Genomic DNA, 25,602 nt, shown 5'->3' with positions numbered 1-25,602 from the left:
GTGCGAAGGCCGCCTCTGACTCGCACCCTCTCCCCTGCCTCCTACGGACCAGCCGAACACAGGAGCTGCTCAAGCAGAGACGGCGTTAGAAGACCCTGGCGATCCCGGCTGTCTTCATAGGGGCAGCCTGAAAACTGCAGCCCTTTGATCTGAATGCCTGCCCCCAGCACAAAGCGCTCCGGGACAGAGAACGCCGCACGCGTGACCGAAACGTCACCTACTTCCCCAGCGCAAGAGCGCCAAGCAGGTAAGAACAATCTGTTCCTTTGAGCACGCCGGCTTATTGCCTAGAACATCTAATAAGCTCTTAAGGATCTGACTTAATTTCTTTTAAAATCTTTACCAAAGGTAAGACAAGCTGTTGCAGCCCATCTGGAAGCATGTCTCCAGGTAGCCAGCAGGTTAAAGGCTTGTCCGGCGAGAGCCACCCACCAGACAGTCACTCAAAGCTGGCAGGAAGTTTTTTTTGATTTCAATAAAGTCAAACCTCAACGCTCCAAGCAGATGCTTCTTGCTCCCCGCAACTGACACATTTCCAAACCCTTCCACTCAAGGCTACCAAAACAAACCAGCCAGCCAACCCACTCCCGATACCCTCTCAGACAATCCGGAGGAGGAGGAGGAGATCACCACGACAGTAACTTGCCCCAGCACACAGCAAGTCTGGAGCAGACGCTTGTCAGCGCAGCTGCTTCCCCCAGTAACACACACCTGCTTCAGTAAAGCATACCTGGCTCCCGGTGACAGTAATTACAGCTTTCCACAGCATCCTATTTCAGTAAAGTTAAGTACGACATGACGTACTCTCCTACGCTTACTATTTTAGAGCCAAGCAGACCAAAGACCTAGTTTTGGGGCACGTCCTCTGCATCGCATCGCCACGCACCTCGGGAGAAGAGCTGCGGGGGTTTCCAAGCCAAGGCAGCCGAATTCCCTGCTGCCCAGGGGCTCTGCTCCTCTCCCCTGCACAGTTTCATAAACAACGACCGAGATCAGCTACTCCTACAGTCACTTCTCATTCCCTAGCTCCTAGTGCTGAAAGCCTGCTCACTGTTTTACTTCCAGCTGTACAATCCAAGCCACTTCCCAGGAAAGCCAGAAGGGTTCAATACACACGTTAGCTCTCTGAGCAACCAGTCACAGGAATTACACCGCAGCGTGCTTGGAGCTTAAAGCCCAGCAAAGCTCACAGGTAAACGCTGAGAGGTGTTACAATAAGCTGCTGATTAACCCTCCGCTGTCTCCGTCTATTATGATACGCTAAAAAGACTTCTCATCAACGCTGCCATAAACACACTAAGCCAAGCGTACCTTTAATCACCAGCCTCATCAACACCAATATTGAAATGGATGAATTGCCTTTGCCACCCCGCAGCTGCCAGTCAGGGCCCGCGTGCCAGGAGCTCCGCTCAGCGGGTTCGCTGAGCATCGCTGGGAAGTGCCTGCTGGGGGATCAAGTCGGAAGCGAGGTGTCTTTTCTTCCCTCTGTTCCCCAAGTTCTTTTTGCACCACAAAGCATTTCCACAGCAACAGCAAGAAGAAATTCGGCTTCACAAGCTGAAAGAGAGGGGAAGGTAAGAGGGGTAAGAGGGAAGAGCGCCGCACGCTGCCCCAGGCCCACAACCACCACTGCCCCCAGGCGGGCCGCACACCAGCGTGCGGCGCTCTTGCCTCGGAGCGCCATGAAGTCACACAGACGCCAAAGTTTTAGAGAAACATTTATTATAGGGTTGCAGAATTTATGCCAATATAAAGTCCCTTAATAAAACTCTGAAGTTCATCAACTGCAGGACACTAACTCTTCATTATCTTTATACCGCAGCTTTCAAAAAAAGGAACAATGCTCTGACTGCAGTAGTAATGCTACTTGCTCATAAAAAGTTGATCTAAAAAGTTTATATAAGCCAGAGTAGTTTAAGTTTACAGCTACAGTCACATTCACAAGTGAGCTATACCAGAATAGATTCTTGAAATAGGAAGTTACAGGATAAACTAATTCATAACCAAAAATACTGACAAGCTTTAAGAGCAACTCTATCCGAATCTAACAACCAAATACCACAAAACCAAACAAAGGTAGAAGAATTAAACATAAGCTTGGGGAAGGTTCCAAATATACATACGAATTCAATACAGTAATTGCACAAAATGAAAGAGGGTAGTGTTAGAGGTTTATGATCACTGAGGTTGGATTTTACATGCTTCACACATGGTAGTTAAAATAAACCTTTAATGATACGCATTAGAAGGTTTTTTTAGCCAGGATACGGAGTGCAGAGCTATTCTACAGAACTACACAAAATGTGCAAACCACAGATTATTAATATTAATCAGTCTGTGAAAGTTAAGGTGAGCAAAATTGGTTCCAGCCAAGGAATTGGTTAACATTTTTATATATATATATATATATATTTTTCCGCCATTCCCAGATTACACTAAATCAAACACATTCAACGGATAAACTGATATTAACCTTCTAAAAAAACAACAAACCTTACTTAAATTTAAGTCTTACATGAGACAACTAAAAAGTTATACCAAGGATCAAAGAAAGCTGAAATGGTGACTGTGTCTTCTGAAATACAAGCAATACACAGAAAATGCATAAGGCTTTTGATTATCACTGCACATTTTAACTTAAGAAGTCGACGTCTAATGCTCAGACTTCTCAATGAAGGTGTGAACTAGTCACCTCCCATCCGACACCCTTCACTGTTGACAGATCTTTGTTTCAACAACGAAAGAGTTTTCAAAGTGTCTGATTGAATGACAGTTCTCCACTGAACGTTTCTGCAGACCTGGGGACGAGAGAAAATGAGAGCCTCGGTAAAGGAGATCTAGAACCCAGCAGCAAGTATTTACAAGTTTTGTACCGTTATAAACAGCAGCAAGATACAGTCATTCAGCACACAGCGTTTCTACAGCCATGAGTTGCCACCAGAGCTTGAGATCAGTTTGTTATCTATCAGAAAGCCTCCCTCATTTTCAGAATTGGTAACAACGAGAGGGGCTCACGTACAACACAGGACAAAGCAAGCAAGCGCGCACTTTTTTCTAGTATCCTGCCACCATTTTAGTGACAGAAGAGCCAACGCTAAATAGATCATTTATGGCAAAGTTTCTCATAGCCCTTCCGAACCACAAAGAAAAGGAAAAGCAAAGCAGATTGAAATGACAGGGAAAGAGTTTAAAAACTCAAAGGGTGCAGGGGAAAAAAACCCAACAACTTAGTTCTTCATCAGCGCTTCCCCCCCACCCAGCGTGTATTAACACAGAGTGTGCTTCTGTAGAGCAGGCTTTGCTTTGATGAGAGCCCTGTGAGGATTTGCCACTCAGCTGATGATCTTACTCAAGTTTTTCCTAACACTATTAAAGTGATTTTCTCTATTTTGGGACATGCCAGTGTTGGATCTGACACAGGCTGTTTACCTGTATCAGCTGTGAATCTTTACTAGGAGCCAAGAACATCGTCATCCTGCCATCCAGGACAAGCTGCTCCACTAAAGCACTTCAACATACAAGAGTTAGAGGAAGATTTCTAGCTTGTTTAATAGGCAGAGAATTGTCCAGAGTAAGCAAGAGAAGCTACCCATCGAAGTCTAGAAGCACTAGCTCTTAAACCGAACCCAGCAGGGCACTGCTTTGGTTTATGAACACTTAAAATATAGGCTGTCCTTCAATTTGCCTCAATCTTAATGCCTGTACAAGTAAGAAGTTTCCAGTGGCTATCTAACTGGGTACATCACGGAACAGTCAGGATAACCTGTCCTGTTTCTCGCACGCTGTCAGTTACAACTCCAGGGAACTGCCGCAAAACCCGAGGTCAGTTTGATCTAACAGATGAACCCCTGAACTCTACAAAAATCCGAGAGCCAGTGCAACACCAGCTAAATGTGAAGACTTCTCCACAGAAATTACAGGAGTTCATCCGGTTTAGTCTAATTATTTAGGTGTGCATGGCTCGTACACACTAGAAGATGTGCTAGAAATTTGATCTGGAAGGCAAGACAAGCCTTGTCCCTGAACAATTTTCTCCTCAGCAGCAGTCTTCCATTTGACTACGTTTCCCGCCCCCCTCCCCAAGGGCAAACAAGGTCAGTCACAGAACAGAAACTGTACCAAGAAGCAGTATTCATTTACCACTATCTTTTTGTGCAAGTATTCCGTAGAAGTCTTTTACTATGCAGCGAAGACGTCAACAACATGCTATAGCAAGATGATTTAAGTAAACATAAACACTCTTTGCAGTATTGTCTGTAAACTACAGTCCTTCAGTCACAGCAACAATTTAGACTTGTTCAGAAAAGCGTCTTCGCGACAGTAGGAGACACATGCCTCTCCCTCCCATAAAGGCAGCGTTTACTGGTTCTTCATGGGCCCTGTTAGCTACACAGGACCAGTTTTATGCTCCCACATTCAGAGCCTTCGTCTAGTAACAGGATGTAGTCTGTAGCAAACAGCAGATGTGGCTCCTGATGCTGCAAGCTATAACTGGGCTGAGGAAACTCTTGCCTAAGAGCTTGGCAGGAAAACCAGAGCAGAGAGTTCTGACAAACCAAACATTTGCATTCTGAAAGGCTGTAACTGACAAAGGATTCGTTCACTATGTGTTTGGTGAGAGCAGCAAACTATGAAATGCTTTGAGAACTACAGCGAACTAAAATTCATAGCATCAGATTTCTGTACTCCAGGCCTCCTTCCAGTACGTCACACCACCGACACCTCAAATTCAATCCTTTTCACAGAATGGCAGTGGGGTGGCGTGAGGAGACAGGCAATACAGAAACTGAGCTCAGAAGTTCCTGTGAAGTGTTCTTCCTCTTTTAGAGAGGAAGTCTGGGATGTCCGGAGCTAGCTGTTCAATTTTGTTGTTGTTGTTGTTTTCCCAGAGCAACCGAACCAGAAGATAATGCTTTTACTTGGTGCTCCTCTAACCCAGTTTTAGACAGGACAGTGACAGACTAAGCTGCACCTACAGAGACTCACATTATCAGATGGATTATATGAATTTTGGGGCCAAACTAACTTACAGCTTCAACCAAAAGACAGAACAGAAATAGGCTTAAGCTCAAATTTGGTTTGAGCATGTAACCTCTAATTCCATAACTGAAACCCTGTCTCACCATGTTTGTATGAAACTTCAGATACGTACCTGAAAGTAGGGGAAAATACCCATCAGTTCTACGAGCAGTCTCAGCTCATGTTGAACACTCGCAGATTTCCAAGTCTAAAAACTCCAAAAGTATTTACCCTTTCCCTACTCGAACAATACTTTTGGTTTTTTTACCGAAGGGAACTTACCCGTTATCTGGTCTCTGCGCTGAAGTCTGAACGTCTCTTTTCCAACACAGAGCTGGTAGATGAAGATACCCAAGTCAGACACATTATCTATCTCCTCTGTAACCACCATTTCTTCACGGACTAGGTAGGTCTGAGGCAAGTAAGAGCCAGTCTAAAAGAGAGAAAAACCTTGAGATACACTATTCTGCTGACAACGGACAAACATCACGACATTTTACTCTCTGCTTTGGAAGGGCTTCAAGCACTAGATTTCAGCTTTCCTTCTTTTTAATACTAAAATACACTGGTCTTGAACAGCTGCATACCAGGTAAGTTAAAAACAGACATAGGCTATTTCAAACAGTTGCAGTTACATCCGAACAAAGCACAGTTAACCTTAACATTGCTCACCTCACATGGTGCAAACATAAACAGAACCTGTTCAAGTTTATTTGTACACAACAGAAAGTTTGCAGTTAAAAGAGGAGAAAAAGCATCACAAGAGTTTCCATGTTTGAGGCAATATATTTCCAATACAAAAAAAGCAGTGCAACCTACAAAAGTTCAGTCTTCACCATAAGATCAAAGCACTACTGAAACGACTTCCCACTCATCATGACCAACTCCTAAAAACAGGGGCATGGAGACATGTTAAAGCTTGTCTTCACAAAGCCAAAGAAAATGAAAGAAGCTAAGCTAGATCAGGTGGCCTCTAGCACTAGGTGTAGGGGAATCAATCACTTTTTTGAAAAGTACATTTGACGCACGATAGCTCGATACTGCGTTTAGTTTGACATCAGCAGCAAGCTCTATCAACTTGACCCATAAGGTAAGTCTTCTTGGAAAAATTCCAGTTTTAGTCACTGAAGAGTCAACGTGCTTGCGGGGAGCTCCTAACTTCAGTGCCAATAAAACAGAAGAACAAGTTAGCATTGTTCTTTTCATTAAAACTCTCATGGGGCAAGAGAGCTTTCCAGTCGTAACTTTCAGGTTTAGGCTTTCAATGATATTTGGAGCATTATCAAATTCCTTTATAATAGCTAAATTTAACCTTATTTGCTAGTTGCTTGCAGCTTTCATAAAGCTAGGTATTAATAAGAGCATTAAGCATGAATCTGCTCAACATAATGTACACTGACAGCTGGCCCTGACTTCAGTACGGTGACTGAGCCAGGGGGATTATGTACTTTGATGGCAAGAGGACTGTTCTAGCAAGGGACTGTAGTTCAGGAGCAACACCCAGCATCCTTAACAAAAGGGATCCTGTCAGCACAACTAAACAGTAAAGTTTCCACGTACCGCCAGTTTTGCGAAGAGATCCATCAGATTTCTTGGCGGCATAACTATGGATGTGTTCAGTGGAATCACGTAGCAGTTACCCAGTTGCAAGTCAAGATAGGCCGTCAAAAGCTATTTTGAAAACAAGGTTTCGATTAATCAAGTGTGGCCTTTGATTATCAGAACACAGTTCTACAAGGACTAAGAAGGAAGCTCAAAAAGCTGGAGCTCACGCACAGCTAGTATCAAAGTGATGAATTCAGGACCCGTCTAGTGTAAGAATTTAGCTCTTACCACTTTTGCAAACAAAGTGGCTACAGCTGTGGTTTACAACCAGACTTTTGTACAGAAGTGGGAGCTGACTATAAAAGCTGTTCCTATCATAATTCGAAGTGACTACAGTTTGCGTGAATACAGAGAAAGTATTTGGGAGTATGTTCTCGTAACTGGAGAAGTCCAACTAAGCACAGTGCAAAGAAAAGGTATCCAACTGCTGATAAGTAATCACTCACTGTAAATACTTCAGAAAAAGTACTAGTCTCTAGGAAGTCACATCAGCATTACCTCTGACTGCAAGAACTGCAGAGACTAAAATTATCAACATATCTGCATGTTTTATTACGACTTCGCATAGCACTTCGCCAGAATCAACTGAAGGTCTTACACTGCCCGAATCCTTTAAGTTATAGCCAAGGTTCTGTCAAGACAACACAGATAAAAGCTGCAAATACTGCGAACGCAGGTAGCGCAGCTTGGCTGCGTGGCATTCCAGGCAACTGTTAAAGGCAGCATGTACAGAGGTCAGCTCTAGCATCTTTACCGTGATCATATCTGCATTGCCAAGGTTTGATTTACTAACAACCTACGAGAGCTTTTACAGCTGACTAAGGGTAACTGTTAATACTATCAGTGCAACTTTAATAAAAATGTCAAATTAAAACCATTCTCTCATCTTTGCTTTAGAGAAACCACATGCAACTGACACAGCACTTCCAACTTCTAGGTTTCAGCCACTTGAAGTGATTTTTTCAATTCACTTATCCAAGGAGAAGGAGCCCACACTTGTTTGGAACTCTACATTTTGCTGTTACAGTCTGGCAGAATCTTAGACCGAATTCTCAGTTTCCCTATTTCTTCACTCACATTTACAGTGTTCTCCTGCCCTCACTTTCATGTACATAGGACTCTTGACCAAACAGCAAGTGTCACTTCCAGACATCCTATGGGCAACAATATTTAAAGTTGCATAGCACCGAGATGCATTGTTCTAAGAAACGATCCAGTCAGAGCCACTGCGGGTGTGAACTCCTCTAACATTCTTGTAACGCTCCTCCCGTGCAGAAGTTAAGTCTATTATTATAGAGTTAAAAGGATCAGATTTCCCGCACTTAAACCCATCCCCAAAGAGAAGCTTGCATTGACAGTAAGCTTTAAAGGTCTCAAGAATGAAAACCCTGGAGCTGTTATGATTACCACCCACTCCACAGTTTCCCAGTGAGCAACAAGACTAGTTATTTCTTATTGCTTCACATATACTCACCCTATCAAAGTCATGAACGATTGCTGCTGGATCACTGTCCGAGAACTTTGGAACGGGCACATCAATGATGGCTATGTTATCATCTTCTCGAATGTCAGCTTCTTCAGCAATAGGAAGGAAATAAGGTTCTACCGCACGATCACGATTTTCATTTTCAAAGTAACACATTTCACCACGGTACACCTTATGCTGAAAGTAAGAGCAAGGCTAGTTATTTTTACAGCGAATGTTGCTTTAAAAACATATTTCTAACGCTTGTCCTATGACGAAGCACAGGTCTGTCACACCTGGAGCTTTTATAAAGGACAGAGCAGTCTTCATGTCCCCGTTACCATCATAGTGGTAACTCATTTAAGATTAAGCACTGCGGAATAAAACAAGTGTAAAGAACTTTCACGTTACCTTGGGCATGAAGTACTTGTAGATGCAGGCTCCACCGACAACAACTCCTGCCAAGATGAAGGCTAGACCCAGCAGAGTCAACAGACATCTTCCAGATGAGTTTTCACCTCCATGTGTGGCAACTTCAGGATCCTTTAAAGAAAGACGGATGAGAACTTAGAAAGTGTAGCTGCTCTGAATTTAAAGCAAGCTGTTATCTGCTGCTTCACTTTGAGCTACCATCTTCTGTTTCTTCTACGTATGCAGCCAGAATTGTAAGTCAAGCATCATATTAATAAGAAAACCCTCATATGAAATACTACTGTATCATATTAAGATCAGTTTTCAAACAGCACTGGAAGAGGATATTTTCTTAGAGGACACTTTCTAGACAAACCTTTATCCAGGAACTATTTGAGGTGTAAGAAATTTAAATAACTGTAACAGAAGATACAATGCTGCAGCCGTAATATAGTACAAGAAAAGCAAGATTTGTAGAGCCAGATCATTTTAAGGTACACGGTGTTTTCAGGCCTCTTCCCAAAAGCCTATTTCCTATCCTCCTCTTGCTGTCAGATGGATTAAAGTAACATTACTTTTCCTTACAAAGCTGGACTAACAGAAACAGCTAAGATGCAACTTTGTCTATTAGCTGGGGAACAGACATCTGACACGAGTCAAATATTCAAGTTTTAGAACTTGTAATATGCACAAGTGAAGTCCACTACGAAAGAGAACCACTCGTCAGCTTAAAGGCAGCTTCAAATTACGCCAAATAAAAACAAGTCCCTGTGGCACATCCTACCTTGCAGCTTCTTTCTTCCACCCACGTCCCAGGGAAGGTTTGCTTCTAGCAACCTGAAACTTATCTCTTTAGTTCAGTGACTTGTTCCACCTGCCCCCCCCACAGCATTCTCTCAAACAGAAGATGACTGCATCCAAAGGAAACTACCATCATCATCCCGTAACGCGGTGATGCCTTGTTTAATACCGACTGCAAAGTTAGCGGTGGCGTCTGAATGGCAAGTTTAACACTCAAGAGTTCTTTCAGTGCCTTTCTGGACTTCCAGGTGAAAGGCTCCCACAAGCCAATTTGAGAGAACAGCACTATCAAATAGTAAACAATCAGAAGAGACATTCCCTTTGGGCAAACACACATTGGGTTTGGGTCTTTCAGAAGAAAAAAAACAAACCCCAAATGTTTACATAATCTATATATTTGGTCAAGTATGTCCCTTTAATGATTCATGACTCCGGTATTTAGCAGCTCACTTTCAAGACCTGTTCTTTGTACTGGTCAGGAAGAAAAATCGGATTTCACAGCAAAAGATCTTTGCCTTCATGTTGTTCCTAGAGTCAGTAGCTAGATTGAGCACAGCAGCTTCCATGGCCTGCCCTTATTTGGGTCCCACTATTCGCACTCCTGGAAAGCACAATATATTTAAATGACCCGTGATCACGGCAAGCCACAATATTATTACAAAGGCTGCACATATTTCCATGCTCAGCAAGATATAGCAGTGTAAAAGTCAAACACATCAGCTATGCAAGGACTGAAACAAAAAACAAGCTGTTTTGTGAAAGTCAGTACTCCTACATTCCACTCTTGCATCCTCCAAACAGAAAAATGTTGGTTCAGCAAGCCATAAGCTGCCACAATTGGCTAGTTAAGCATTTGTCAAAAAAAAAAAAAAAACTAGTTTCAAGAATTATGCCACATTTATACACCATTATGCGAAAACGATCTTGCAGAGATAACTGGCTTTTAAGATCAAGACTAATTCTGTTCTCTTCATATTCTGCCACCTTCACCTCCACCTTTCAGTAACTTACTCATCTAGCCTATCATTACTTGAACACAACAGTCTGCAGCAGGTTTTGGCACCGCAGACATCCTGGTGCTTGGATGGTGTCGACATGTAATTAGCTACACCTGCGCTACACCTATTTCAAACAAAGCAAAGGTATTTATCATTCAAGAAGCAATGTAGGCAGCCTGAATCTGAGAAGAAAGAGTTGATAAGAGAACACAATACCAAGACTTCGCTCCAGTAGGTTACAAAAGCCTCTGCTCAAAAATAACAAGAGTCATAAAAAAAAAAAATGCAAAGAAAATGCAGTTCTAAGCTGTGCAGTAACAAGCAAAGCGAGCTAGGACTAAGAAAGAAGAAGAAGAAAAAAAATCACTTGCGTTAACATCTGCAGCTAGCTCGAGAGACCATGTTGACACAGTCAGCTCCAAAGAATCTGCAGGGAGAGTATTCTGCGAGCTCAAGTGTTTCGTGCAGATATTCTAGGGGACTCTTATTGCGCTGTCCCAGCCAACATTAGCCATTAAGCTTGTTTGCTCTGCACAAATATTCCAGCAAAAGGAGATGTTAACAAGCACTAGAACAAGTTTGTCTTGGAGTAAAATCATGAACTTGATGTTTACATGCAACTCTAAGCCCTGAAGTTAGAGAGAATTGTTGTTAAAAACGCATGTACACAGGCGCACACACAGAGAATACTGTGACAGGTATAACAAAACAGCACGCGTAGCTTCTAAATTGAGAAGAGCAGCTGTCGTGAGAAGAGAAGAAAGGGTCTAAGTGTACATTAGAACTACTATGCTCGGAACTTGCATGGTACAGGGCCAGTAAAAGTATGTGTAACGAGTTGCCTCAGGAGTAGCTGACGAGTTTGTCCTACAAGAAAGTGCCCAGACCAATGACATATTCAAAATCAAAATTAGCCCTTTATCTTTATCTACACTGTTTCACTACTTTCTCCCCCTCCTCTTGATCCAGTAACTCAGAGCTACTGTATTAACTGTGCACACACACAACTCCTACAGCTCGGAAGCGTCCACTGAGCAATAACCCCACTCTGCAGCACTTCCCCTTTTGAAGGGAGGCTATTTCAGGAAAGGCAGAGGCTCTGCAGGCTAGAAGTCAAGCTGCTTTCCTGATTACAGCTTAGAACGGGGAGGGGGGGGAATAAATAAAGACACCAGAATCCAAGCTCGCAGGTGTTTGTGTTTTGTTTGGTTGGTTTTTTTTTTTATAGTCCCACTCGCTGATTACAAATAACTTGGTCCATCCCCTATTCCTCCTCTAGGGCTACTGATTTATTTACCTAGACACTGATCTTCTTCATCTGCCTTAAAAACGTCAGCAGCTAAGCAAGACATCTTCAAAATAAAGTCTCCCACAGATTTGGAAAGTTCAATTCGAGTCAGCAAAACGGCAACTCGTTAGGAAGGAAAAGCCAACCACAGAGTACTTGCCTGGGTTTCTATTTAAAACCCTTTATGGCAGGTTTCTTAATTTAAGCTAGACATACCAGGAGCCCAGACACCTCACCGCAGCGCCGCTCTCCAACTCGCTGCCTACGAGGGTTTCGGAGCAGCAGCGAGCGGAGGCCGAGCCCTCACCCACTTTGTTTGCCTGGAAAACGCTGCTGCAAACCTGCTCTTTTCCCGGGGGGACCCGGCTGCCGCCGAGGGCACGGCGCTTTCCCTCCGCCTTTTCCCGGGCTGGCAGCGGCGCCGGGACGGAGCCGAGCCCCGGAGCTCGGCAGGGCGCAGGGCTCACCCCGCCTGCGAGCTGCGAAGGTTTAAAGCCCCGTCAGGAAACAGGGCCCTGGCACGGGCCCAGCTGCGAGATAAACAGCCGGGCCTGCCCGCTGCCTGCCGCCCCGAAGCCGGCCCGGCCACACCACACCAGCCCGCTGCTCGCCACCGCCCGGGGCCTGCCGAGCGGCAGCCGGGCTGGGAAAGCGGCTGCGGGGAGGGAACCGCAAACCGCTGCAGCGGCGCGACGCGCTCGGGCCCTCTCAGACCCGCAGCGCCCGGCGGCCCCTCACGGCGGCGGCCCGGAGGGGAGCGACCCCCCCCACACCCCCGCCCCGGGGCTGACCGCAGAGCGGCCCACGCTGAGAGACTGCCCCAGCGCCGGGGAGCGCCCAAGGGAGCGGTGGGGCGGCCGCCGGGCGAGGCGGGGGCTCCCCGGGCCGCGCCTGCCGGCCCCCGGCCCGCGGCCTCCGCGAGAAGATGGCGGCGGCTTCCACCTCCTCCTGCCCCCCCGCCCTCACCGCCCCTCGGCCCCGCTCCTCCCGCCGCGGCCCGGCAAGCGGAGAGACCCCGCTCCCCGCACCTTATCGGCCACCAGCGCCGCGGCCGCCTCCTTCTTCGGCTCGTCCTTCTGGGCGAAGGGGGAGTTAAAGGCGATCTTCACCATCTTGCCGCTCCTGCGCGCCGCCGCCTCCCCGCTGCAGAGCCTCCGGGCGGCGGGGCGGGGCGACCCGGCATGGCCACGCCCCCGCCACGCCCCGCGCGGGGCGGGCCGCCGCCGAGCACCGCCTCCCGGGCGGGGGCAGCGCGCCCCCTGCAGGCCGGGCGGCTCACGGCGGCGCGGCCCCCGTCTCCTCATGGAGCTTTCTGGAAAGACGATGGCGGCCCCTGTGAGGCCATCGTGCCAGCGGAGTCGTTAGGGTTGGAAAAGGCCTATGAGATTATCGAGTCCAACCGTTAACCGAACTGCCGGCTCCCGAGGCACCACATCCACACGGTTTTTTGAACACTTCCAGGGACTGTGATTGCACCGCTTCCCTGGGCAGCCTGTTCAATGCCTAACCACTCTCTCCCTGAAGAAATTTTTCCTCATATCTGATGTAAATTCCCCTGGCGCAGCTTGAGGCCGTTCCCTCTCATCCTATCGCCTGTTACTGGGGAGAAGAGACCGACCCCCCCGGCTCCAGCCTCCTTTCAGGCAGTTGCAGAGAGCGATGAGGGCTCCCCTCAGCCTCCTCTTCTCCAGGCTGAGCCCCCCCAGCTCCCCCAGCCGCTCCTCCCCAGCCTTGGGCTCCAGCCCCTGCCCCAGCCTCGCTGCCCTGCTCTGGCCACGCTCCAGCCCCTCCATGGCCGCCTTGGGGTGAGGGGCCCAGCGCTGAGCACAGCATTTGAGGGGCGGCCTCACCAGTGCCCAGCACAGGGGGATGATCCCTGCCCTGCTCCTGCTGGCCATACCATTCCTGATACAAGCCAGGATGACGTTGGCCCTCTTGGCCACCTGGGCACACTGCTGGCTCGTGTTCAGCCCCCAGGCCCTTTCCCGCCGGGCAGCTCCCAGCCGCTCCTCCCCACGCCTGCAGCGGTGCCTGGGGTTGTTGTGCCCCAAGTGCAGGACCCGGCCCTGAGCCTTGCTGACCCTCACCCAGTGCCTGGGCCCATCGACCCAGCCTGGCCAGGGCCCTCTGCAGAGCCTCCCTGCCCTCCAGCAGATCAACACTCCTGCCCAAGTTGGTGTCATCTGCAAACTGACTGAGGGTGCGCTCGATCCCCTCATCAAGATCATCGATAAAGACATTGAACATATTGAACATAAAGGGCCTGCGTCCTAAAACCAGCCTGAGATGTGGGAGCGGCGGCCTGTGGTGCGGGGAGGGCGAGGCGGTGAGGCGACAGCGGCGAGGAGGCGGCCGTTGCCCGTTTCTCCAGCCTGCCTCCACACCAGGCGTTTTCTTTCCTTCCACCTTTGTGCACTGCTCATGCAGACAATCGTACATACCTCTCATGCTTTGTATTGGCACCAGGAGCACATCACTGCTGAGAAGGAGGCATCTCTGGGCCACATTCAGCGATGGGGACATCTTTAGCCAAGCCACCTCCCTTCTCTTCTGAAATAGGGCCTAAGGGATCTTTAACAGCCAAGATGACAGACAAGGCATCACCACTCATTTAATGTCTCCAAAGGGGGAGAAGAAGAAAACGCCTCATATATTAGACTGTCTGACACAATCTTCACCTTCATACGGATGAAACTCTGCGTCCGTCTCACTGGAATTAGACTTTATGGCCCTAGAAAGAAACCTGGTTTGAGTCTGGTGCCTACACCATCGAACCCTTCCTCGCAGACAGCCGTAATTAAACAGAACTGAACACTATGCAAATATTGCAATAAGTAGTTCTTCTAAGTGTAAACAAAATGCAGCGTGTATTCCAGCATTCAAAGCATGTTCCTGTTATTCTACAGATGCATTACCACTGTTATTTCCTTTCAAGATCATAGGTTTGATAGTGCTCCCTTTCATGTTAATAAGAATTTTGACTTTGACGTCAGTCAGAGAAGAACAGAGTCTTTTATGTTTATTTAACCTGACTTTGTCTAGTAACAGAAAACACTTTTGCCTCATTTTACCAAGAAACCATCGAAAAATTAATTTTCATATTTCTTAGCTTTAGCATATTAGGAAGAAGTTAAGCCATACTCTCATCAAAGTCCCTGAAACACAGATTTTAAAACAGATTAAGTAAGTTTCCTGTGTGGCCGATGCAATATCTGTACTCTACAACCTGTCACTTTATAAATTATATGAATACTTTTCAATATCTTAATCTAGTATAATTACTTCATGCTTAAACAAATTGACTTTATCTTCCAATTACCCAACCCCTTTACTTGAAAAAGAACACAGAAATAAAACTGAAATAGATTTATCTATTTATCTATTTATCTGTTTATCAAGATCGGCATCTGTACATCCCGGCTTGCTCAGTGTCTGTGTTCTGTGATCTGTTGGAAGGGATGGACACACCTTGAAATATTGTGCTCAGATAAAAATGAGAAAAATATAAGGTTTTTTTTTTTTACTTTTGTCTGCACTCGCTGAATTTGCAGAACTGGAACTCTCATAAGATCTGTCGTGGGGTTTTTTTGTGCTTTCCTATTTGTAGCATCTGTGACAATCATTTATCTTAAGGTGTTCAAAGCTTATTTAAAACGTGCAGCGTCCGGGAGAAAGTAACGCCAGTATCATCAAACCATGTCCCCTGTCCTTGCACAGCTGATAATAGCTGCCAATTCGGTCAGTAACTACGCCTTCAAACAAAGCTCCTGCTCCAGCAGTCTGACTGCGTTTTGTGGAGCAGTTGCAATCTGAAGCACCGGGTCTGGAAGACAAATTCCATCCTGAGATGCATAGAGATAAGAAAATTCAGATTTTTTTACCATCCTGAAATGATCAGGCTGTTTGACTGAATAAATCTTAGAGATCTCCATGGGTGACTCCACCACTTCACCTCTAAAATGCTTTTGCATTTTGCTTTTTTTGCCTCTTAGCACCAGCCCAGTTTTCTTTCAGACTTGCCGCATGTCGGCTGCAGTTTAGGCCTGGAAATCCCAAGACATCTGAACAAATAATGCCACTTATTCTTTTGAATTCCATAATATTTCTGATTTTCCTTCTACTAAAATACCCTGGGTTTAGTTTACTGGTGTTTATTCTGAGATCGTCTTTATCACCTTGAAAGGCAAGGGATTATCCCCTTAATTATCCTTTTAATCCTTCTGGTGTTTGCAATGTTAAAGCAACACTGCTTAAAAATTTAACAAATATACGGACTAGATTGTCTTAGAGACCGGAGGAATTTGGCCAAGAAGGCGGGTGAACTGGTGTGCCGTAGCGGCTATGGTCCTGTTACCTTTAAGCTTACTCACAAAAAGCGGTGAACTGTACTTCTGAAAAGAGACATTAAACAGGGACACCTCCCTTTTTAGTGGTAGTAAGTAGCTCAGACAGCCTAGGAATATTAAAGAAGAAGGTTTGTAAGGTGAGGTAGCACCTTTTACTGGACGAATCATTGGTTCAGCAGATAACGCCACCTGAAGCACCTTTTTGAGCAATCCTGCGTAGCACTAAAACTCACTTTTACTGTGTAGGAATTTTTTAAGCACTCTAAAGTACTTTTTAAAAACCACAAACTTTCAAATACATTCACGTTTATTCTCTCTCCTTCTCATGTACGCCAGGAGAACACTTCCTTACCTTTTGGGAACAATAGGATATTATAGTTGTTCTAGTTTGTACAGTATTCTCAGACTTCGAAGCAGAAGATCCTAGGGATGCGCATAATCTTCCGTCGCGTCTACTGTTCTCGCCCAGCCAAAGCTGTGATCAGGAGGGCTACGGCCTGGCAAGACGTGTAAGCACACGCTTTGCATTTCAGCGGGCACTCGCAGCTTAATGCTAAGCGTGTGTTTAAGTCTTTTGTTAGACCTGAGTCCCCCTGCGTCGCTAAGTACCGAGGTGCACGTGCGCTTAGCAGGAGCTTGATCGCGCTGCACGTTGCACAAGCGCACGGGTACCGAGGGCTGTCCCCTGCGCTGAGCATTATACACGCACAGAGCATTGCGCAACTGAGCCCCAGCCCAGGCTCAAGATAGCACACGTAAAGAAACAGTAAATAATACGTGTAATTAAAAGTAGTTTTAAATCTATCTATCAATGGAATTTTTTTATGAGTAGCATGATTACTGAAGGAGGGACAACAAAAGGTAAACAATAAGTACGTCATGGAGTACTGTTAAAAATGAAAGAGAAACTACAAACTTTCTCCTTTCCGAAAGGAGACCTTCTCCAAGTTTGACGTTTTATGTTTACCCAGACGCCTGAAGTTCTCCTTTTTGCCTCCAGTCCTTTTCCATCCCTCTTGCTGAGATCTCCTCCTGCACCTCCCCAGCCTCTTGCCCCTCGCTCTCTACCTCCGACATTCGCTGCCTTCGTTCCGTCTCTAATCGGTGACCCTCGGACCTCCTTTCTACCTCACTCTTGTTTACAGGCTGTTGATCAGGAACCCATCGGTATTTCAGACTACGAAACCAAAACGCTGAGAGCTGCCAATACAAATGTTTGTGGAGGGAAGTTTTTCCTGCTGGGTTGAGATGAGTTTGGGCCCTTGACTGAGGATCTGTTTCTGGACAGCAATTACTGTGCCTGCTCCACTGGCTTCCCTCACTGCCTGGCATGCTTTTCTTTGCTGCGGCAGTATGAAGTTAATATCTGTGGCAAAGAAAGCATACATTACTCACTTCTACTGATTGCCTTGTTACAAAATACTACAACAGGAATATTAGTTAAATGGAAAGTAGCCTGTTTACATTCAGGGGAAAGTCATGAGTCCATTTTCTCCGTAGTGACAGACTGGAAGCGAAGAGCAGAAAAGCGAGCCTGAAGGAGAGGTGAAGAGGTGATCACCGATTAAGCAACGACGTCAAGAGCACATCCTCTAATGACTGTGCTCAGACCGACAGCGAAGAGGACTCGCTGCCCACACAGCCGCTGCCTCACGGAACAGAATTCCACAAGAAATTCCAGTCCTCCAGAAAATGTGCCGAGCAAGCAGCACGCCCAGAGTGATCAGCAACCCCAAACGATTAAAGGGCCAAATTCGCCTCTGCTGTCACTGCAGTGAGGCAAGCAGAATTACACCAGAGATACATTAGGAACCCAGAGCCTTGGCAGGTCTAAAACCAGCATTGCTAAACACTGCGGTTAGAGGAAGAACAATAAACACTCAGAGCTCAAGCTATTTCCTACTGAACTGACCGAATGCGCATTTTTGGACACAGATGAGTGTTTACCTTGGCATTGAGGGGTGTCATCTCGGGTTCCCCCTTTTTCCGTTCAGGCACGCTTTCCCCCAAACCCACCCTGATGGATGGCATGCCCCAGCAGTGCTCCCTCCGGCAAGGGGGGCTGGCGGGGGCTCAGTTCGCTCCGCGGCTCGGCAGCACCATGCTGCCAGTTCACCTGCCTGGGGCTGCTGTAGGCGAGGACCCCCGGACTGAGCAAGAACCATGGGCAGGTCAGGGGCTGTTACTTGTTAGACACCCTAAATGGGAAAGTGCTGGGGTTAACCCCACCCCTCCGTCCTTGGCATTTTCTCTGTGTCCTAATCTCTGCTTGCTAGCAGGAGGCGCGGGGTGGTGTCTCAGCCAGCCTGCTGGAATGCAGCGCGGCGGAGCCCACACCTACGCCCCGCCGCCCGAGGCTCAGCAGACGTCGCTGCGTTGGCCAGCCTCTTATCAACGGCAGCAAAACAACCCCGTATTGACCATGCTTGTGACCACAGTCGTAGTTTGAACTTCGTTCAATGACGAGCACGGACACGGTTACATCTTGTTTGGCTGTGCTGTCCCAAACTGTGCTGAACTCGGCATGTGCTTGCCTACAGTTAAGCCAGAGCTGTACGCTGCGGCTGTGAAGATGTTCCCAGATCAACAGAGCTGTGTTGGCAGAGATCCCTAATGTGCTGTCAAAACCCTGCATTGACTGGTGTAGCTTGTTCGACTTGTTATGTGGGGGTTTACTTTGCAACGTGTCGATGTGGCTGGGCACACAGGGGCGGCTCTTTTCTGGCATAAAGAAAATAGTACCTATAGAGACGGTACTCCTGAACTGCGTAGATGATTGCTGTGTAGGCACATCACCGGTTTAACATCGATTCAGTCTTCCAGCGAAGACGCAGTTCTGAAAAAAGCCGAGGAAACGAGAGCTCTGGTTTGGTCTGATTGTTTACATCCGCGTGTGTTGCATGCATGCCACTTGCCTACAGAGCAGCTGTATCTATTAATATGACATTAATAAAGGATTTATAGCTAGACAACATTCCAGCTGGAGAGTTAGCTCATTCACAGGGTGATGTCCTTAGGCACCCAGTCTGAGCACTGCACTAAGAGGCTACAAAAGGTTTTGGACCTGGGGTGAATCTTTCAAGGGCTTCAGCAGAGTGTTGTCAGTCATGCAGAGGTATATCACAGCTGGAACTGGTGGTACACAGTCGGTAAAAAGCTGTAGTGCAATTGTAGAGACACCTTGCCTGCAAATAACACCCTACTTTCTGTCACTTTTCTATCTAAAGAAGACTAAGTATATATATTTTAGATATCATAACAATATAACTAATTTATAGGAACTTTAAAAAACAAAATATTTTATTGTATCACCTTACCTACTGAGCTTCAGTCCATTAATGCTAACAAAAATCACCCCTCTACTTGCCTCTGAGAAAGAATACGTTACCGATTTTTGCAGCCAGTTGCACTGCTCTCTTGCCTTCTTTTACCTAATGAAATAATATGAACTTTTGAAAAAGAAGCACTTCTGGAAAATGAACCTGCCTTCACCCTCATCTATGGGTATGTTTTTAGAATACAGGTGTCCCTTTTCATCTGTGTGAAGCCTATACAGTCAAAAATAGAAATACCGCAGAACACCTGCCCTAACAGCAGCTTGGAGTGCAAATATTGTCAGTTAGAGAGATTTGTTGCCTTTTTTTTCTGCAGATTGCCAGAGAATTTGTGCAACGGGGTGCAGATTTTCTGTTAAGGGGCAGAACAGGTGATTGCGGTATGCTGGTACGGCATTTAGCTGCGAGCAAAGGGACCGGCAGCTCCGAGGCAAAGCCTCGACGAAGTTGCGGTGTCTGCTCCTGGGTGCAGATGAAAGCTGGGTCTGTAAGAGGCAGGCTGACAAGCCCAGCTTGCGTTTCCTCTGCGCAGTGCAGCGAGGAAGACGCCTGCGATTGTACGTACACACACACGCGCACACACACACACACACACACACGCACGAGTTTCCTCCTTACAGTGCAGAGAGGAAGAAACATGCTCGCACACCCCACTCCTACAGACACAAGCACGTACGTACACCAACTGTTCAACGCATATGTGAAATACTACGTTGTCAGAACAGACCCTAACAAAATTGTTAATTTTTTTTTTTTTTATGTATTTGTTTTGAGAAGATGGCTTTTGATTTTAAGGGAAAGGAAATCTACCGTCTACAGCATTTTTAGACTACAGGTTTTACTGCAGAAGGTGTTTTCTGTTCATATGATAGATACCACATCAAGATACGGGAAATAACTTGCAGTACTTTATTTTCCTGTTCTAAGAAATCTCTTCATACTGAGGAGACACCTGGTGATGTTAGAAGTCTTTGATGGGACCCCATGCGAAGCTATTTTTGAATGTTTTGGCTCTCCAGCAGACAGCAGAGTGAATAGCATTTGCGTTTTGAAGGAGTGGAATTAAGAAATCCCTAAAAAAGCCCCCCAGTTCAGAAAGTCTTGTTAAGGAAAGCAATTCAGGATATATTGAAATCTCACCAAGTTAATGTTAAAGACGTGTATTGGCCTGAATTTAAGATCACAGAAACCTGGGAGTGTTTGTTGGAAGAGAATTCTGTTGTTTTTCACTCCAACCTCCCACTCAAAGTAGGACTATCACCAACATTAGATCGGGTTTTGTGTAGATGAATGTTGGAAAAGCACCAAGGCTGGAGACTCCTCAACCTGCCTGGGTAACCTACTCCAGTACTACACTACCTTCCTACGGACTTTTTCCCCCTAATGTCCAACCTGTGCCTCCTAAGCCACAGTTTGTGGCCGTTAAACCTTGTTTCTATCTTCTGATAGGAGTTTGGTTCTGGCATTTCTGTAACTGCCCTTCAGACAGTTGTGAGCAGCTCTTAGGTCAGCCTTGGCCTCCTCTTCCTCAGGCTAACAAGCCCAGCTCCACCAGCCTCTCGCTGTCAGTCGGGTCCTCTGGGCCCCTGGGCAGTTTGGTATCTCTTCACTGGGTCCTCCCTGGTGTCTCCGCATCCTTCTTGAGCTGGAGGAGAGCCCTGCACCTCTTGCAGTAAAGCTGCATGCAGCCTCCAGGTCTCACTGAGTAGAAGGGGATAATAGTTTCCCTCATCCTAATACAGCCCAGGATCCAGTTGCCTTACTCAAGATGAGCGCACGCTGTTGGCTCATGTTCAGCCTGGCATCTGCTGCAGTCCTCAGGTCCTTTCCAGCAGGGCTGCTCCTCACCCAGCAGCTTCCCAGCCTTTACCAGGGCAGGGGTTTTTCCTGGCCCACGTGCAGGACCTGGCATTTACCCTGCCGTACCTCAGGGGTTTCTGCTGGCCCAAAGGTTCCTCACGTCCCTCTGGGCTGAGGCTCTGCCAGGCCACCACTAAACACGTCTCATCGTCTGCGCCCTCTCACTGGATCATGTCCATTCTCAAACACAACTCTTATTCTGCTCGGAGGCAGCAGTCCTCCCCAGGGCCATTTCTGACCCTTTCTCAAGGCTATTCAGGTGTTATATAGTAAAGCATCGTGTGCTTTAGTCAGACCAGTCACTCACTAATGAGGTGAACAGGCAGGAATATCCAACTCACAGCAATACTACCTTATCACTTAACAGTGGACACAGTGGTTAAGTAAAATGTTCTGAGTTTCTGGTTCATATAACTAGTCTTTAAAAAAAAATCAACCGCATTATGGATGGATTGGAATATTTACACCCAAAGTCCTGTGCTGGGCTGTGTGGGCACCATTTCCATTCCTTTCGTACCTCCAGGTCTCTTAACTCTGACGACGTGGAGGAGGTTGTGTTCCCACTGCCGTAGTTCTAATTCTCGGCTGTTCCTCTGCTATGCAACCGAGTGTATAGGATGAAGGTTTCCAGGAATGGGACCCCTTTGTCCAAGTAAACAGATCTCTGTTCTGCAATTTAGAAATCTCTTAAAATTTTAGTAGCTCTTTCTAAGTGTCAGTCGTTTCAGTGCTTGGACCCATTTCTTGGAGGTGGCAATGCAGTCACCCTAAAGGAAGAATCACGCAGAGGTAGCAGTGTGTTTACTTCCACTTCTCTAAGGATTGCATCACAGAGAAATACAGTTCTTGACAGTTATGGTGCAACGTTTCGTGGTTTGGTAATGCTTGGATAAACTAGGAACCAAATTTTGCCCCAGCTTCATGCAACAATAATCTTGAAATGCACGCGTTGTTGAATTCACACGGGACCGTTTGCCCAAAGGGCTAAAGACTCTTCCCAGACTCTTCCCTTGGGATTTCTAATATTTTCCAAAGAAATTAGAGCTGCTTCCACTGTTGGCAGCCGGCTGCTCTTGCTGCCATGCGAAGTGGCATCCACATGCCTGTCATGCTCAGCAGGAAAATTGGTTCAGTCTCAGCACTACTAGAGTTTCCCATGGGGCTGTCAGGAGAACGATGACCTTATTTCTAGCTTATTTGCTTCTACTTCTTCCCGAGTGACTATTCCCATTAGCGAAGGACATGATCCCCGCTGCTGTGTCCCCCTTACTCTGAGCCGTCTGCTGGAGACCTGGAGATGATAGCATCCTGAATCCAAATTTCCCCCTGTGACGAGTGCGCATCACCACCGCTCTCCTGAAATTTAGCTACTTTCATTTGGCAGAGTTGGATGGTGTTTGCTGATGTGAAAAGATGCCACTGAAATTAATGACAGCATTAGAAATTCTTCCACTGATATCCTGTATGACCTCCTGGCAATAATAAATCCGCAGAATATAACAAATAGATACGTCTTTGGAATTGCTTGCTGAGAGCATTGCTTCAGTTTCTTGGATGAGCTGCTTTTTCCCCTTAATTAGCAGAACTGTGTCTGGTTCATTTCAAGACTTATTGAAAATTAATATTAACTGAGGCCAGTTTCTGTTTAGTTACTGTGCTAAGAGGATGAGGTGCAGCCTCAGTCCTGGTTTCCATCACGCAGACACTGGAAATGGTCATTCCGCTAAAGATATCGCGCAGATGATTGTTCTCATCGCGAAGCTGCTCCCCGTGTTTTAATCCATCTGCACATCTGGAGAGCGCGGGGCATGGGAAAGGGCTGGGGGGGCAAGGAGGACAAGGGGCACGAGAGGGGAAGCGGTGCAGGGCAGCGCTAGGGGAGGGGGAAGGAAGCATTGCTGCAATGTAAAATCCAGTGCTCTTTAAAAATATTCTGCCCTTCAGATGTCCGTTCCGATGATCCTTTGTGCCAGCCATTGCGGCCACCAGCAGCATTGGGCTGCGGGCAGTTTCGGAGCCCTGTTGATGCTAGGGAAGTATCCTCAGTGTACCCAAGCACAGCACTGTCTCCTGGAGTCCCTGTCTTACTGGGGAAGCACCGACGTTCGCAATTAGAAAACAGGTGAAGGGAAAGAAATTATTTACAACACCTGATAATGACGGTTTGGGTACAGGTACAACTGTGTCATTATTTACAGTTGTTTTTTTTTTTTGTAAAAAGGAGCTGGTACAAGAAACCACATGAAAGGGTGTTGGCTTTTTATTTAAGAAAAGACAAAGACCTCTCTGAGGGTGGAGCTCCCGGGAGACGGATTGCCCAACGCCTGGACCTGGCGCAGGCAGGGGAGGCAGCTGCCTGCGGGAACCCTGCCTGATGCTGCCTGCACTGCAGCTGGGTGCCCATTCGCTTCCCAGCCTCTCGCAGCATAACCGCTCTCCGGAGCTTGTGCTGTTGGCTTGCGACGGGCAGGGGGCCGTGGCATATTCCATCTGAAAGACGGGCCAGGTGAATTTGCCCGCTCCCCGACAGGCTGACAGGCAACAGTTCTGCTGAAAGGAAGTCAGCAGACCGAGTTGCAGAGTACTGGGAAGTTTGGAGTAGTGAAACCCAGTACCGGGCTGACGATGGCAATGGATGTGCTGATCCAGCACCTCATTCTCTCCACTCGGACCGTGGCAAGCGGCTGGGGTTCGGGCCTTTGCTGCTCTGCTCTGATCTAGACATAAAGTGATGCTAAGGATGGAATTCGAGAGGGAGACCGTTGATCCATCCCATTCCTTTGGGATCCGTGCACAGGAGGAGACAGGAGGTCAGAGAGAGGTGTGAGGGTGACAAGAGGTCTGCAGACACTTCAACGTTGTCTGCTGTTGCCTGGGGTCTGGTGGCTAGGCTCTTGGAGGCTGCGGGCAGCCATGCCCTGATTCTGCTCGCCTTACCGAGGAGGACCGTTCCCACAAAGCAGGCGGCACCGCTCCCTGACAGCGAGCCCGGCAAGCCCTGGCTCCCAGCGAAGACCAGAGAGGGGGGGTTATTCATCCTTATCTACTCAACGACATTTGCACCTCTGCCTTCCCCTCACTGAGCGCAGGCGTTTCCTTGCCAGTCCCGAACACGAAAAAGCACACCGAGAGCCCAGCGAGCCTTATTGCCCCCTGCCTTCTGCTGAGCTCCGAGTTGGATTCAAAATTTGGCTCTTTCTCCTCCAGCTCTTCTCCTTGCTCGCCCAAGCCCCCGCTGGGGTGGGGACCACTGGAGCCATGCAACTATCGCTCTCAGGAGTGATGCCTAAATGCAGAAGATTTTTTTTTTCCCCTGTAAAGCCCACTTTCGGAGACTTTTCTAGAGCTCAAATGCCCTCAGAGAAAAATCCGAACCCCACTTCTTTTCCCAGTTTTTTCGCAAGAGCTTCAACTAGAAAAAAGAAAACAACCCACCAGAAAGGCGCTTACAAAACAAAACCTTCAATCCCCAAAGGCTGAAGGGAAGTGAAATTAAAAGAGAAATGAAATTTATGCACGTAAGCTTTATATTTTGGGGAAGTGCCTGTTGGCAAAGGTCAGGGAGGAACACGCTGCTGGGATGGCTCTCTTAAATTTTGCTGCTGATATCAAATGCTGAAACTCAGTAAAAGATTTGCATGGATAATTTTCTATCATTCTTCAGAAATACCTGTGGGATATATAACTAGGGAACTTTGCAGAAGTAAAATTGAACTACAAGGTAAATAAAGGGGGAAAAACAGCCTTCTGCCTCGCAAATATCTTCCTTTTATCCCTCATCCATGCCTCAGCTTTTCCACAAAGTGCTCTTTCTCCTGCCGTCTCGTCCCCTCCCGTGGGGAGGGCATACCAATCGCAGGGTATTGGAGTATGATTTCTTACTGAAGAAGAAAAGCTGCATTGTTCCACATCTTCCTCTGCTGAATTATGCCAGTGGCACCTATTTTGGCAGAGTCTTCAGAGTTTCCTCATATCTGACTAATAAGAGATGATGAAAAATGTGATTCATTAAAAAAAACACAGATAATCATCTGAGAAAGTTAAACAGGCATCTTTAAATGTGGCTTAGTTTTCTTAAATAACAATCAAACCTCAAACAAAAGGTTTAATCGCAAGGCTCCATCTTGTGGCAAAGTAAAGCAAATTCACTTACTGTGAAATTAATATTTGCCCTTCCTTAATTTCCACCGGTTCTTCTGTAATAACAGAAAACAAACCTCAGGATGCTGTACCGCTGCGGACGGGCTGGAGCTTCGCCCGCCTGGGAGCAGAAGGGCAGGCGGTGCTGGGCAGAGGCAATGCGCTTCTTGCTGGTCCAGTGCTATTAAAGCCGCCTGCGTTACCACCGGGGACACGCGCGTTTCCTACCCCGCTCCCGCCACCGGTGACGGCCGAGGGCTCAGCTCGCTCATGGACAGCATCACTTCGATGTCGCACCCGTGCCCGCCTAGAGCAGTAGGCAGAGCTGTGCTAG

General features: G+C 46.9%; 1 protein-coding gene across 2 annotated transcripts; it reads right to left on the bottom strand.

Annotated features, from left to right (window-relative positions):
• Positions 1-1,705: 1,705 nt before the first annotated feature.
• On the bottom strand, positions 1,706-18,081 carry ITM2A (integral membrane protein 2A). 2 transcript variants are annotated; one of them, XM_087749180.1, is made up of 6 exons: positions 17,881-18,081; positions 8,501-8,632; positions 8,099-8,287; positions 6,580-6,690; positions 5,302-5,452; positions 1,706-2,798 (listed from the first exon to the last, which is right to left on the bottom strand). In XM_087749180.1, exons 1-6 carry the CDS (start codon positions 17,962-17,964, stop codon positions 2,710-2,712), a joined length of 756 nt encoding a protein of 251 aa, XP_087605306.1. In that variant the 5' UTR covers positions 17,965-18,081; the 3' UTR covers positions 1,706-2,709. The 2 variants fall into 2 exon arrangements, with proteins under 2 accessions (XP_087605306.1, XP_087605305.1); XM_087749179.1 differs by lacking the exon at positions 17,881-18,081 and adding an exon at positions 12,616-12,773.
• Positions 18,082-25,602: the final 7,521 nt, after the last annotated feature.

The sequence above is a fragment of the Nipponia nippon genome, unplaced genomic scaffold, assembly GCF_047370975.1.
Source record: "Nipponia nippon isolate SJK-2023a ecotype South Korea unplaced genomic scaffold, ASM4737097v1 scaffold_12, whole genome shotgun sequence".
In the NCBI taxonomy this organism is placed as follows: domain Eukaryota; kingdom Metazoa; phylum Chordata; class Aves; order Pelecaniformes; family Threskiornithidae; genus Nipponia; species Nipponia nippon.
This window is presented reverse-complemented; position numbering and strand designations above follow the sequence as displayed.